Source organism: Protomyctophum parallelum (assembly GCF_964188405.1).
Source record: "Protomyctophum parallelum genome assembly, chromosome: 19".
Classification (NCBI taxonomy): Eukaryota; Metazoa; Chordata; class Actinopteri; order Myctophiformes; family Myctophidae; genus Protomyctophum; species Protomyctophum parallelum.
This window is the reverse complement of record NC_139717.1, coordinates 8,829,639-8,842,820: the sequence shown is the minus strand read 5'-3', so window position 1 is coordinate 8,842,820 and position 13,182 is coordinate 8,829,639. Positions and strand designations below refer to the sequence as shown.

The 13,182-nt window shown below is 43.9% G+C and overlaps 1 protein-coding gene across 1 annotated transcript; it reads left to right on the top strand.

Annotated features, from left to right (window-relative positions):
• Window positions 1–1,115: 1,115 nt before the first annotated feature.
• LOC310876343 (dynein axonemal assembly factor 5-like) lies at window positions 1,116–9,955 on the top strand (the record flags this gene model as incomplete). Its single annotated transcript, XM_083789867.1, has 2 exons — window positions 1,116–3,603; window positions 9,600–9,955. 2 exons carry the CDS (start codon window positions 1,116–1,118, stop codon window positions 9,953–9,955), a joined length of 2,844 nt encoding a protein of 947 aa, XP_083645993.1.
• Window positions 9,956–13,182: the final 3,227 nt, after the last annotated feature.

Genomic DNA, 13,182 nt, shown 5'->3' with positions numbered 1-13,182 from the left:
AGAACTTGGAGGCCAGTGTATGACGTTAATTATGACATGATGTCACATTGATGACATCAGTATATCCCCATTGAGATATGTGCATAAAAGGGACAGACATTCTGAAATCCCATGTGTGGAACACAACACATATTCGGAACTCCTGGATTGCTGTCCTGCACACCTCCTGTCTAGCATCATCGATGGTCATTGACACGAAATAAATATGAATCGGATTAACCACTTAACTCTAAACTGAGATTATACTTTGTTTGCTGTACAATGGTGAATATAGCCATCTACAAGCTCTTGTGTTGTGATGCAACACAGTCTGTAACTTTCTGCTCATGGGCTCTTACATAATATCGTCCCAGTGACTGCGCTGGACATACTTTCCATTACCTCATTGAGACGAGGGGGGCAGTCAGACAGATATTTTGTGAAGCCACTAAGGAAATCGGGATTTCCTGAAAGTTCATATGTTGTGGCTGTTGTGGCGCTGTCATTGGGCCCAAAAAAACCCATAGCCCCATAGAAGTCCATGTATTTGGGCCCAACTTCACCTAGACTGTATTACCTTAATAAACATGGTCATGAATACTTTCTGCTTCCAGTCACTAGTTTAAAGTCTCATTTCTAATGTCATAATATTCTTTTTGCAAAATTATGGTCCCATTTATTTAAAAAAGTCCATGATCGGGATTCCCCACCCACTCGAGTCAAAATAAAAACCAACTAAGAAGAAGGGGGAAGTCCCGCCTCGTTGTCGGGGCCAGCCAATGGCCAGCTGGGCCAAAACGGATCTAGAAAGATGGCGATTTACAATTCAAGGACTGACAGGCTTCATTTTACGTTCATGTTAGACCCGGGGAACGCTTTGTCCATATTTGATTGAGACCAAGTCAACTCATCTGTAGCATGTGTGGGCTTCCTGATTGTTAGAAACTGAGTCATTTATAACACGAGCATTGGGATTCAATAAAACTGTCGTAGCACTCTTGGTGACGTAATCGTTCAACACCATACAGTATATAATCAGTGTCTTTTGAATGACCTAATTGATTTGTTGAAATCAACATAACAGGTTATTTATCCTTCTAAATAGAAAAGAGAGAGAGATGGCCTCAATGGAAGCGATGACACCTGACGAATGTGTCTCTGCTGAAGTTTTGAAAAGTCTAGCTAGACATTTCAATTGTCTCAATGAAGACACCAAGACTAAAAGAAAAATGGCCCTTGAAGCCATCAAAAAGGAAACTATTGATAAAGGGCTTTCCAGTGCAGTGTTGCAGGAGGTTTTCTCTTGTGTTCTTAAGTCTTTGCTGAAATGCCTTTCAGACCCAATGGAAAGATGCAGGGAGACTGCTATTCGCCTACTAGGAGAGTTTATTTGTTGTGTTCCTCGCCCAGAAGAATCGTTACCATATATTATTCCCTGTTTAGCACAACGACTTGGGAGAGAAGAGACTGTGGAGCCAGCAGAGGAACTCCGTTTATCTATCATGGACGTTCTGACTCTAACTGTGGAGGTATGCGGGAGCCATCTAGTGCCATATTTGGATGACATGATCAACATCTTGCAGAGAACAATTGTCGACCCTTTCCCGGACGTCAAAAGGGAAAGTTGCAAATGCACTGTTAACTTAGCAAAGTGCGTACCGGAGAATTTCCACACACAGGCCGACAGTCTAGTTAAGCCCCTTATGCAAACGATTAATCATCAACGCTTTACAGTGCGGGTGTCTGTCATTGAAGCCACCGGGACTGTGATTCAGTATGGCCCTGCAAAGAGCCTGGATGATGTGCTGCCTTGCCTGGCAGAGAGACTACTTGATGACTCACCACAAGTGAGAAAAGCAGTGACCGTAGTGGTTGGTGATTGGTTGCTGCACATGGGCGACAGATACTCATACTTCAACAAACTCCTCCCCCTCCTGCTGTGCGGTCTCAGCGATGAGATCCCAGAGATAAGACTGCTGGCAGCTGACCTTTGGAGACAGACAGGTGCTCAGTGGGAGAAGGAGAACGAAGACAATATTAAGGACAAGATGGACTTCCTCCTCTCCCCTCCTCCCCTCTACCCTGCAGGTGTGGAGCGTCCAGGGTTGGGCTGCAGGGAGCTGGTAGTCAGGAACATGAGCTGGATGGTGGCAGGGATCACCCGCGACATGACCGACTGGCTGGTAGGCCCGCAAATCAAGGCCTCCCAGCTGCTGTCCGTGGTGCTGCTCCATGCTGAGGACCGATGCACCGAGCACCTCCAGCGCCTCCTTGCCACCCTGTACCAGGCCTGCTCCCACACAGAGAGAGAGGTGGCCACCAACTGCCTGGAAGCTGCTAAGCTGCTGGGCACCTTCATACCTCCCGAGGCCTTCCTTAAGCTACTGCTGGAGCAGGTGGAGAACAATTCGTTCTCCTGCACTTGGGCCGCTCTGGCGGTGCTGTCTGCAGTGCTGGGGGGCTGTTCTGGACCCCTCCTCAGACCTCACCTTCAACAGATTGCTGACACACTGTCCCAACCCAATGTCTGCCAGGTGTATCAACGGGTGGAGCATTTGAAGCAGTTGTTGTCCTGTGTGGATGTGTTGCTGTATCAATGTGGGCCAGACTGTGGCCCAGTCAGTCTACAGCTGCTACAGGTACTGGTCACAGTACAGAGCCTGTCGACTGAGCCACTGCTTAGTGATAAGGCCTTAGAGAGTGTTCAGTGTCTGTGTAAGGTGCAGAACCTGGCATCTGTGCCAGAGCTGTACAAGTGTCACATGGACCGACTGCTGGCCTGGCTTGCTGCCACCGTCAGCAACTGGTCCAGTTACTCCCCTCAGAGGCTACAGCTGCAGGTCATAGCCACGCAGTCAGGACCAGTGATAGGCGAGTTTGTCCCCCAGCTGATGCCACTGCTCCAGAGCTGTCTGCATCCAGACAGAGACCCAGAGATGAGACTGGTGATCTTCACCATGTTGGCCAAACTGTTGCTGGATGCAGCCAACACACTGGACTCACATAAGTGTTTCAGTGCTGAGGCAGAGACATTTCTGCACGAGACGCTTCTCCCTAACCTGGTGTGGCGTGGAGGCCGCACGCTAGGAGCCATCCGCACTGCTGCTCTCTGCTGTTTGCTAGCCCTACTGCATGGAGGGGCCATCACGCCCACGCAGTTATTGTGTGTGGAAGAGAAGCTGACTCCCCAGATGTTGTCTGCCCTGGATGAGGACTCTCACATGGCAAGACTGTTTGCTTGTCGCTCCCTCTACACCATGCTAAGACTAATAGGGCCTGGTCTGCATCCGGATACACTCAATAAGATCTACCCAGAGGTGCTTAAGCGTCTGGATGACAGCAATGAGGAGGTGCGTGCCATGGCGCTGCGGACCCTAGACGTGTGGCTGTCCAGCCTGACTAAAGAGTACAACCCCCAGCACCTGGAGTTTCTTTTCCAGCAACTCCTCCTACATCTGGATGACCCACACACCGCAGTGCAGGAACAAGTGCTAGAGGTTCTGAAGAAAGGCAGTTTGGTCTGCCCGGCTCTGCTGAAGAGGGAAGTGCTAGTGATGGTGGACAAACATCGCAGCCGTTTCTACTGTGACCAACTGCTCCAGCACATCAACAATCACTCAAATTGTAACATGTACAAGTAGTTCTGGTAAATACAAAGTGTAATGCAGGATGATGGGTTAGTCAGGGTTGCCCACACTTTTTGGATTTGAGAGCTACTTTCACAATGACCAGCTCAACAAGATCTACTCACCCAAAAAAGTATTATCCCATTGCTGAAAACAGCAGCACTGGCGTTACATACTATAAGACAAACACACTTGGAATGGGAAATAGAGAGAGGAAAATGGAATTCGTAGTTATTTGTATATGACTTTGTATTTGTATTGCATTTGTGTTCAATCAGTCACCTTAATTCAAGTAGTTTTTTTTAATGATATATATTTTGGGCCATGTTATGTGGTCTACCTGCAAAGCCTTTGTGATCTAGTGGTAGATCGCAATCTACCTTCTGGGCACCCCTGGGTTAGATTATACACAATAATAATCTGGAAATAAATCATAGTAGATACAGATCTGTGTTCCAACATTTGCCATGTTTCCATTACCATTCCTTCAACACATTTCTATGAATATATTTCTCATGTGTTGTTTTCTTTCAATTCATTGTTTTCATTAATTTGATATGCGCGCGCACACACACACACACACACACACACACACACACACACACACACACACACACACACACACACACACACACACACACACACACACACACACACACACACACACACACTCACTGAAGTCATTGCTTGTAAGAGAGAGAGAAATATTATATTATTTCTTATTTTGTGATCACTAATACTAATGTGTAGAAGCTCAGGTATATTAACCGCTTGTCTTAAACTACAATTGACTGGGATATAGCTATACCTAGTCCCCTCCCCTTTCCCTGAGCACCACATCTCTGCCGGAATAGCTGATGTGAAGAGTTGTGAGCATGTAGATCTGTGATTTTTCCCAAATGTTTGCCTATTATAACATCTCCTTTGGGACACACAAGCAAAAGCACAATGGTGATGAGAATGAGATCATGTTCTTTGATTTCCCCAAAATAGATAGGCTTTCTCACTTTCCAGGGCCCAGCCTGAGTAAATATAAGTCAGAACACAAGCCACATGCAAGGCCTCGAATGCCGTCATGGGTGGTCTGGTCGAATGCCAACTGAAGGGGGTTATGGGTGCAAAATGAACCATGTCGCTTCAACGATGTACCTGATAGGCCCTACTGTGATTGGATATACCTGCTGCTGTTCTGGATATGTTTCACCTGCATAAGAAGCATTTCTGCCTTCCATAGTGATACGCTATGTATCCGTTGCCATTTGCTATTATTTTTGTTTTGTTTAGTTTTTCCTTCTATATTCTCCCCCTATTCTATTTCTTTGAGTATTTAATGTTGGCAGATTGTACAAAAAGTAATTTCAACCCCTTGTGTGATATGACAATAAAGGCAGAACATTGCCATTACCAACCAAAACTATGATCATCATTTAAATGAATAATGTTGTATGTTAAGTGCTATGGCTCAACATAACTACATCCGAAGAACCATCAACATCTTAATCAATTCCTTTAAGTAGCTGACACTGCTGGACAGATTTTCCTGTCTCAGCTGAAAATGAAGAAATCGCCAGTCAGGCCCCAATCCCATCTGCCAGCTCTACTAACTATGCATCCAATGTCCTTTAGTACATGTCTGACCTTCAGCGACTTGACACGTAGATGTCTCAAACAAGCAAACAAGTGAAGGAAATATCTGAGGCTGAAGTTGATTATGCACTACAACACGCATGTCCACACTGCTCATGGGAACCTCACAGAGAACCCAGGCCAGCCTTCTGAAGCAAAAGAAAAAGACACTCAGTGACACTTTCACAAATCTGTGTTACCTCTCAGAGACGTAGAATGCCATATCTAAGCAGTGACTTCCATGCCAACTGTGGGACTATGGATTCGGTGTGGGAAATGTTTGCTTTGAAGGTAATCCCGTTTCTTGGCCAAAAGACTACACACCTCACAGCATCACCAGTTCAAGGTACAAAATTATTCACCACCACAATCATGCTTTTAGGCTTTAGTTTGAGGACTCTCTAGCCTCTTAAGCCTTAGTTACAGCTCCAATCCATCTTCAAAGTGATGTGCAACATCTACAAGTGAAGTCCTAGCTTCTGAAAGAAATCCTACAACTACATGAAGTTCCCCTCCTGGGCAGAGACATAATCAGGGGAACACGCCGTATTATTCCCATACAAGGGAGAAGAAGTTATTCATTTCAAGTTTTTCTTTAAAATATTTTTTTCCTGAGTAGTAGTGGTATACTGACATACCTGTTAAAACATTTTTGTTATGTTAGGAGAGCATATTTGTTGGTCTGTCAAAAGATACCACTGCATTAAAATTATTATTGTTCATATGGACACCTGCTGAAGAGCTGTCATTCTCTGATTCTGAACACTTCCAGAACCACAGTGGAAATAAGCTTTATGATGTTTGACAGCATATTGTCTTGTGGAATCAGGGCTTTCATTTCCTCTCTGTAGGTACTGTTTTTAGTGCACGGTGCCCTACAGCACCATGGACAGTGATGCTGTCACAAAACACAACCCATGTTTTAAACCTTGATGAATTACTAGACTGCTGATTTATTCTGAGACGCAGGCTTTGGCTTTGTAATCACACAGGCATTTTAGGTAGTTGGTCACCAATGCCTATAATCAGGCACTGATGACTGAGATGTGTGTGGAATTGGAATGATTAACACCTTGACAACAAGGGTAACATGAGGTTGAAATACAGTGAAGGCACACTTACTTACCACACTTAAACTTAGTTCCTCCCGTTCCTATTGGAACACTGGACGACGATTTCCCTCCATTTGCTCCAGTCCCTGGCGACCCTTCTTGCTCATGCCAGCTGACACCCATCTCGCTTAGGTCTTCCTTGGCTGTCTGCCAGAATAAAATAAGATAAGATACATATCTGCAATGGGTCTCTAAATTAATATTATACAGTTATATTTAATAAGTACCGGTATGTTAATATATGAAAGATGTAGAACCTAGCAAGTTAACAGCATCATGAATGGGTATAGATAGATAGATAGATAGATAGATAGATAGATAGATAGATAGATAGATAGATAGATAGATAGATAGATAGATAGATAGATAGATAGATAGATAGATAGATAGATAGATAGATAGTAGCAGTATGAACCATAATTGTAAAGTGAATATAACAGCAATGAGTAGTGCAATAAAGTGAGCATTGACTGTGCATTGTCAACTGGCCATGTACAAGAGCAACTATAGTCCGGCAGCAGACAGGCTTCTTTTGTTTAAAGTGGGAAATTTTGTATATAGTATTTTTTATTGGCCTAAAATATTGCCTATATACATACATTTGTGAATCCACTTGCTGACCGGCTGTCAGTATTGGGCAGTTATAGGGGTTTCTTGTGACCCTACCATTAACATCCTATGGCAGGCAAAATTGTCAAAAATGTCAAACATTCCTTATGATTTAAGTAGCATGTGACATGTCAAACTAGGGGTTTTCATGATTCTGAATCCATTCAAAGCATTAGTTTTGCACATTTGGGCAAGTGGCTATGGCTGTTTTTAGCCCCAGGAGTGTATTTTGTGCAAAACTAATGCTTGGAATGGATTCAGAATAAGGAAAATCCCCTAGTTTTACATGTCACATGCTACTAAAAGCCGTCCACCTCGGCTGCCTGACTACTAGTCAATAGCCAACATTGGCAGTCAAATCTGAGCTCAAGTTTGTTTGTGGAGCCTGATGGTTGCTGGCATCAGAAGGACTGGCCAAGTGGCTTCATGGTGTGAAGAGGAGAGATAGTCTGAGGCTGAACTGAGCGTGCCGCTCATGCTCTCCAGCTTATCACAGAGGGGAAGGGGCAAGAAGACGGATTCCCCACACACAGGTTAGGGCAGCAGTTCTCAAGCATGTTCACGTTGTGGATCCCAAATTGATGTGTATTTCTTAGCCGTGGACCCCCGTTTGAAAATGTTTTGTGCCAGGTGACTCCATAAGAGAACATCTTTCAAAATGTGTCAATATTTTCCTAAAATAACAGATAAAAATAGCATATCTCATGTTCCAAGTTTGTTTCAAATAGCCATAACATAAAACAGGGCAAAAACAAGTGTTTAAACTGTTCCTCATTATGCTGGGGACCTCTGGGGATGTGCATGCATGCCCTGTTGTGATATGATACAAGACTGCCACCTGGGGGAAGAGTTCCGTTCAAAAATAAACATGGCTGACTGATTGCAGAATGGGTACATTTCACATGAAAGCACAACTCGATCAATACAAAGACAACACAATATAATAACACGGACTGGCCTCTGAATATTATCTTACTATTGCATGGGGTCTATCCTGTGAAATTAAATGTCTGCTGCAAAAACATTGGACAGAACATTGACTGTGGTCACGTGGTGGGTCCATTCGGGTCCATTCAGATGTGGTCGACGGCTATGCGATCATTGTCAATTTCTGGATTAGATAGGCATAGGCATATAGGCCATAGGCGACAGACGACATGTTAGTGCATGGACATAATAAACAATATAAACATGCATTGTGTCGTGTGTTGGAGTGGTCACAGGATATCCGTTCGAATAAAAGGGATTTTAATGACCAGGCATGAACCCCAGCCTACTATCAAGTCCATAGACTTGGCTGCAACTGTTAAAAATGCTCTAATAAAAAGTCCATATTTGGCTAGCCCTGGTCCAGTGCTTACAGCGAGTCTCTCTGGAGTCAAGCACTGGACCAAGGCTACTTTTGGCATGCAGTGGGTTGCCACCGCTTGAAAAGTGCTAAACAAACATTAAAAGTTCATATATAGACTGGCAGTGGCTGCCACTCTGTTTGAAAAGTGCTCTAAACAAACATAAAGTCGACTTGGCTGCAATATGAGTATGCCTAATCTCAAAGCCAGACGTTCCCCTAATCCCTTCTAAAAAAAAGAGGATGGAAAACAAACAAAAACAAATCATAGCAGTGATAGCACTATATAGTACAGTCTAAATTATTTATGTGTGTGTGTGTGAGTGTCAGACTGTCTGTACGTGTGTGTGTGTGTGTGTGTGTGTGTGTGTGTGTGTGTGTGTGTGTGTGTGTGTGTGTGTGTGTGTGTGTGTGTGTTCATTGCATTACCATTTACCATAAATGCATATCCCTCCTTTCTTTTCTCTTCCCCGCTTTTCTCTTCCCCGAAGAAGCCAGTGTTGTATCTCTTCTGACTCTCGTCAGAATCCACTTGAACGCGCATGCATGTTTTTTGTTTTGTTTTTGTTTCTTCAGTTCCGCCAGCAGGTGGCGCCAGATAACCAATTTAAATATATCTGCATAATCTGTCGACAGACAGACAGACAGACAGACAGACAGACAGACAGACAGACAGACATCTTTTTTCATATTTTGGCAGCAGAAACTGCCTGTCATAATTTCACCCCCCCTCCCTATCTAATTATTGGATAGTATTAGGATGTTGATATTAATTTTGTATTCATCCTTAGCGCCCCAAATCACACCTTATAGAAAGCATGAGTGTCTACTTCAAACACAAAATGTTTTTTGACTGGGGAGTCATATTTTTTTTAACAACAACTGCCTGTCATAATTTCACCCCCTCCCTCTAAGTATTGGACAGTATTACAATATTGATATTGACTTTGTATTCATCTGTAGGGCCCCAAATCACACCTTAGAAAGCACTAGTGTCTATTTAAAACAGACATACATCAACGACCTTCCAGAGACCAGGACATGGACATCTTGGCTTCCTACCTTCCAACAAGCCCCAAAATACCTCGGTGTGCGCTTGGACAGAACTCTGTCATTCAATCAACACCTTGAAGACGTGAGGGCAAAGGTCACATCAAGGGTCTCACTTATCCGTCGCCTCGCTGGTACGACCTGGGGAGCTTCCGCCAACACATTGCGGATTTCCACCCAAGCCCTGGTCTTCTCTGCAGCTGAATACTCTGTGCCCCAGTCTGGTGTAGGAGCCCACATGTCCAAAAGGTGGACACAGTAACAACTCTCTCCGAACCATAACTGGCTGCCTGAAGCCCACTCCTGTTTCCTACCTGCCAGTTCTTGCAGGAATTGCCCCGGCCGGCCTCCGACAAGAGGCTGCTACCATCAAGCTAGCAAGGAAAGCCAAAATACACGACTGGCACATCCTTGATCCTACACAACACTACAGTGGAAACAGACTCAAGTCCTGCCACCCTTACAACAAGGCGGCACAAGAGATGTTACGTTCCACTTCCATCCCGGAGGACTCATCCACCAGTGCATGGCTGGCGGCATTTTGTAAGCAGGAGTGGGAGTCTGCTGGGCCCTCCCGTAATCCGTATGCACCACTACATCCTTGACCCGGGTGATGGTGTTGAAGGAGAGGACCTACCACGCCAGCAGTGGACTGAGTCAATCACTAGAATGAGAAAAGTGCACTCTCTAAATAATTGTATTCATATTAGGCCCATTTGCCCATACTTATTGCCATGCAAATTGTTTGATGAAACAAAACAAAAATATATATAGATCGATATTGAGGTGTATCTGAATTGTATATTTGTTCATATAAGCCTGGATATGTGTTTGAGAACAAAGTAACTGGAAGAGCTCAATCAGCTTGCACTTCACATGACCGGCCAGTAGAGGGCAATGTTGACCAGAGCTGTGGGTTTTCATTACTCCAGATACCATCCTCATAGAGGACACCCATTCACACTCATGGAATACATACAAAAATGGAAAGTCAATATCTAACATACTGTACATACAGGTACACCCATCATTGTTCCCACAAAGTCAGTCATCAAGCCTAGCTCTAGAATGGCTATATTATTGCAACCAAAGTTCGCAGTTAACTAATCGTGCATTTCCTGTCCGTCAGTGTATCACTCAAAATCCCCATACATGGGAAAGCCCATGGTGCCCAGGGCTCGTGACATCAAGTGACATCATAAGGCCCGACCCTAGCTGGGCCCTCATCAAACCCAAGAGGAAAATTAACAAGAGGGGCCAACTTTGCTGCGTGAGGTGGGTGCACATGGTAACATTATTGGAGATGGGAAGAATGTTGGAGTCTATTCATTTCCAATGGGAGAATGAAAGTGAACACAGCTTCTGAACCATTCCTTAACTCCATGGTCACTGAACTAAATACTGGACCCAATCATCACAAGGCACACAATATTTACAAGATATTCATAGTAAAATGGCTTCTTTTAGCGAGACAAATCAGGAGAAAATCTACTTTGTTATCGACCTTTCTTTATCCCAGCAACAAACTTTCGCGAGATTTGAGATGAGTCCGGAACATAAGACTGTAAAAATATGGACAAAGCGTTCCCCGGGTCTAACATGGACGTAAAATGAAGCCTGTAATTCCTTGCACTGTACGTAAGTCGCCATATTTTTAGATCCGTTTGGGCCCAGCTGGCCATTGGCTGGCTCCGTTTGGGCCCAGCTGGCCATTGGCTGGCCCAGACAACGAGGCGGGACTTTCCCCCTTACTCTTCGTTGGTTTTTATTTTGACTGAACGGGGGGTGGCTCCCATTCATAGACTGTAACGGTAGCCACGCCTCTCAGAACATACGCAACTTTATGGTCAGCAAACCACGCCTACTATATTTAGGAGACCAGTAGGCTTTGTGTACCATTTCGCCTATAGTGGCTCCAATGAAGTTGGCCCATCTTCATAAATAGACCATCTTTGATCAAACCCTGTACACTCAAGACACTGCCCCCGCTGTCACCCTTAGATCTCCATATATGGAGCTGACCTGTTATGACATTCCATATGTTGATCCGACCTCATCAAACCCTGTACACTCAAGACACACTCCATATGTGGCCAGTACAGAATTCATTCCATGTGTTGATCTGACCCCCCCATGCAAAAGCGGGGGCGACTATGGGCGCACCCACCCATAGTCTGCTGTCACCTAGGCGGATGTGTGCACGGGAACTCGCCCTCGCCCTTCAGGACGAGGTCGCTTCTCGCCCTCAGGCGTCTTACTGTCTGGTACTCAGTGTGTTGTATTCTCACCACAACTTGTCACACTTGACCAAGTGGGCGTAGGCTATTTGACGAGTTGTTACAATTAAAATGTATGAATAAAAATTGTAATGAACAACTAAAACGTGAAAATTTAGCAGAAATCACTCTTTGATGAGAAGACAGGTTAAGACACAATGTGCATAATAATAGGCATTTTGTGTGTTTAACTATTTATCTAAGGGCATTATGGAGCCTCTCTTCTCAAGGAAGTCCACCTTTATATTTAGTGATTTCACTCAAAAAACCTTAGGTTTCGTTTTTGGCTGGGACCTAAGCCTTTCATCCAATCAGGATAGAGAGCCAAAAACGAAACCTAAGGTTTTTTGACCCCCAGGGGTTAACAGGGGACAGGGAGGAACTCCTTATATGGTCAGCACACTCTATAGTAGAGAGGATTATCACAACAAAACAAAAAAATAAGTGATATTTGAATTAAGTGAAATCACTGAATATACCTTTAAAAGGAGAGACGGCTATTATGTCTCTCCTACAAGGTTTGATAGTTAGGGCCCTTGACTTGTCACAATATCTATCTATTTATAGAATGAACAACTCGTGTTTCACGCAGCTGCAACATTTATAAACACAACAATTAATTATATACAATAAATTACATTTAAATGTCTCTATAATAGACTAATAGTGTATTTTAATCCTAGGACCTTCATTTGTCCTTTATTTTCAGCAATGATTTGGCATGTAGCCTGGGTATTAGAGAGATCATGTATAGGCCATCACCAGACAAACACCAGGAGGAGCGCTTCTTTGATGTCAACCAAGTTCCTTCAAGTGTATATGAATTTGTATTATGATTGCGCTTTTTGTACAAGTTGGTTGGAAGCTGTTTGTATCTCCACGGACAGGGGAAGGTGTCTCCAAAAACACATCATAGGCATGTATCCGAACACCTGCCTGTAGAAAAAAAATCACACCCGAAATGAGGGGCACTCTTGTCATCGTACATCAATTTATGTTAGCGGACATTTGACATTGCTACATAAGGTGGTCCCTTATTGGCCAAGCGCTCCAACCAACATGTGATTGGTTAGCTGATTTGTTCGTTTACATATACGTGACGTTATTTTTTGCAGAATTATCATTTCTTATCATCATACATCATCTCATACTGGCCAATCAGAATGCTTGTTGCCTGTGATTGGTTGGCTGATTTGCTCGTTTAATGTTTAATAATTTGCTCGACTTCAATGTCAATGGTGTTTAATGTTTTGATGTTTAATTTATGTCATATTTGGCGGAATTCTGACGCCATTTCTCTGTTCATTGTCAAGGGCAAATATTGAGACTGGCAGGGACAAGATTTAGCGGACATTTGACCGGAATTCCCCTTTCATTGTCAATGGCAAATCTTGAGGTGTGTGGGGACAAAAGCTGTTTATAGAAGGGGCTAGTGCCCCTTAACACTGGGCAGGGAAACAAACCTACCTTCTATGATGTCACTGAGCACCATGAAGGTAATGAAAGACCCACCATGTATGTATGTCTGGGTAAGAATGGTGGTCTGACATAAAGGT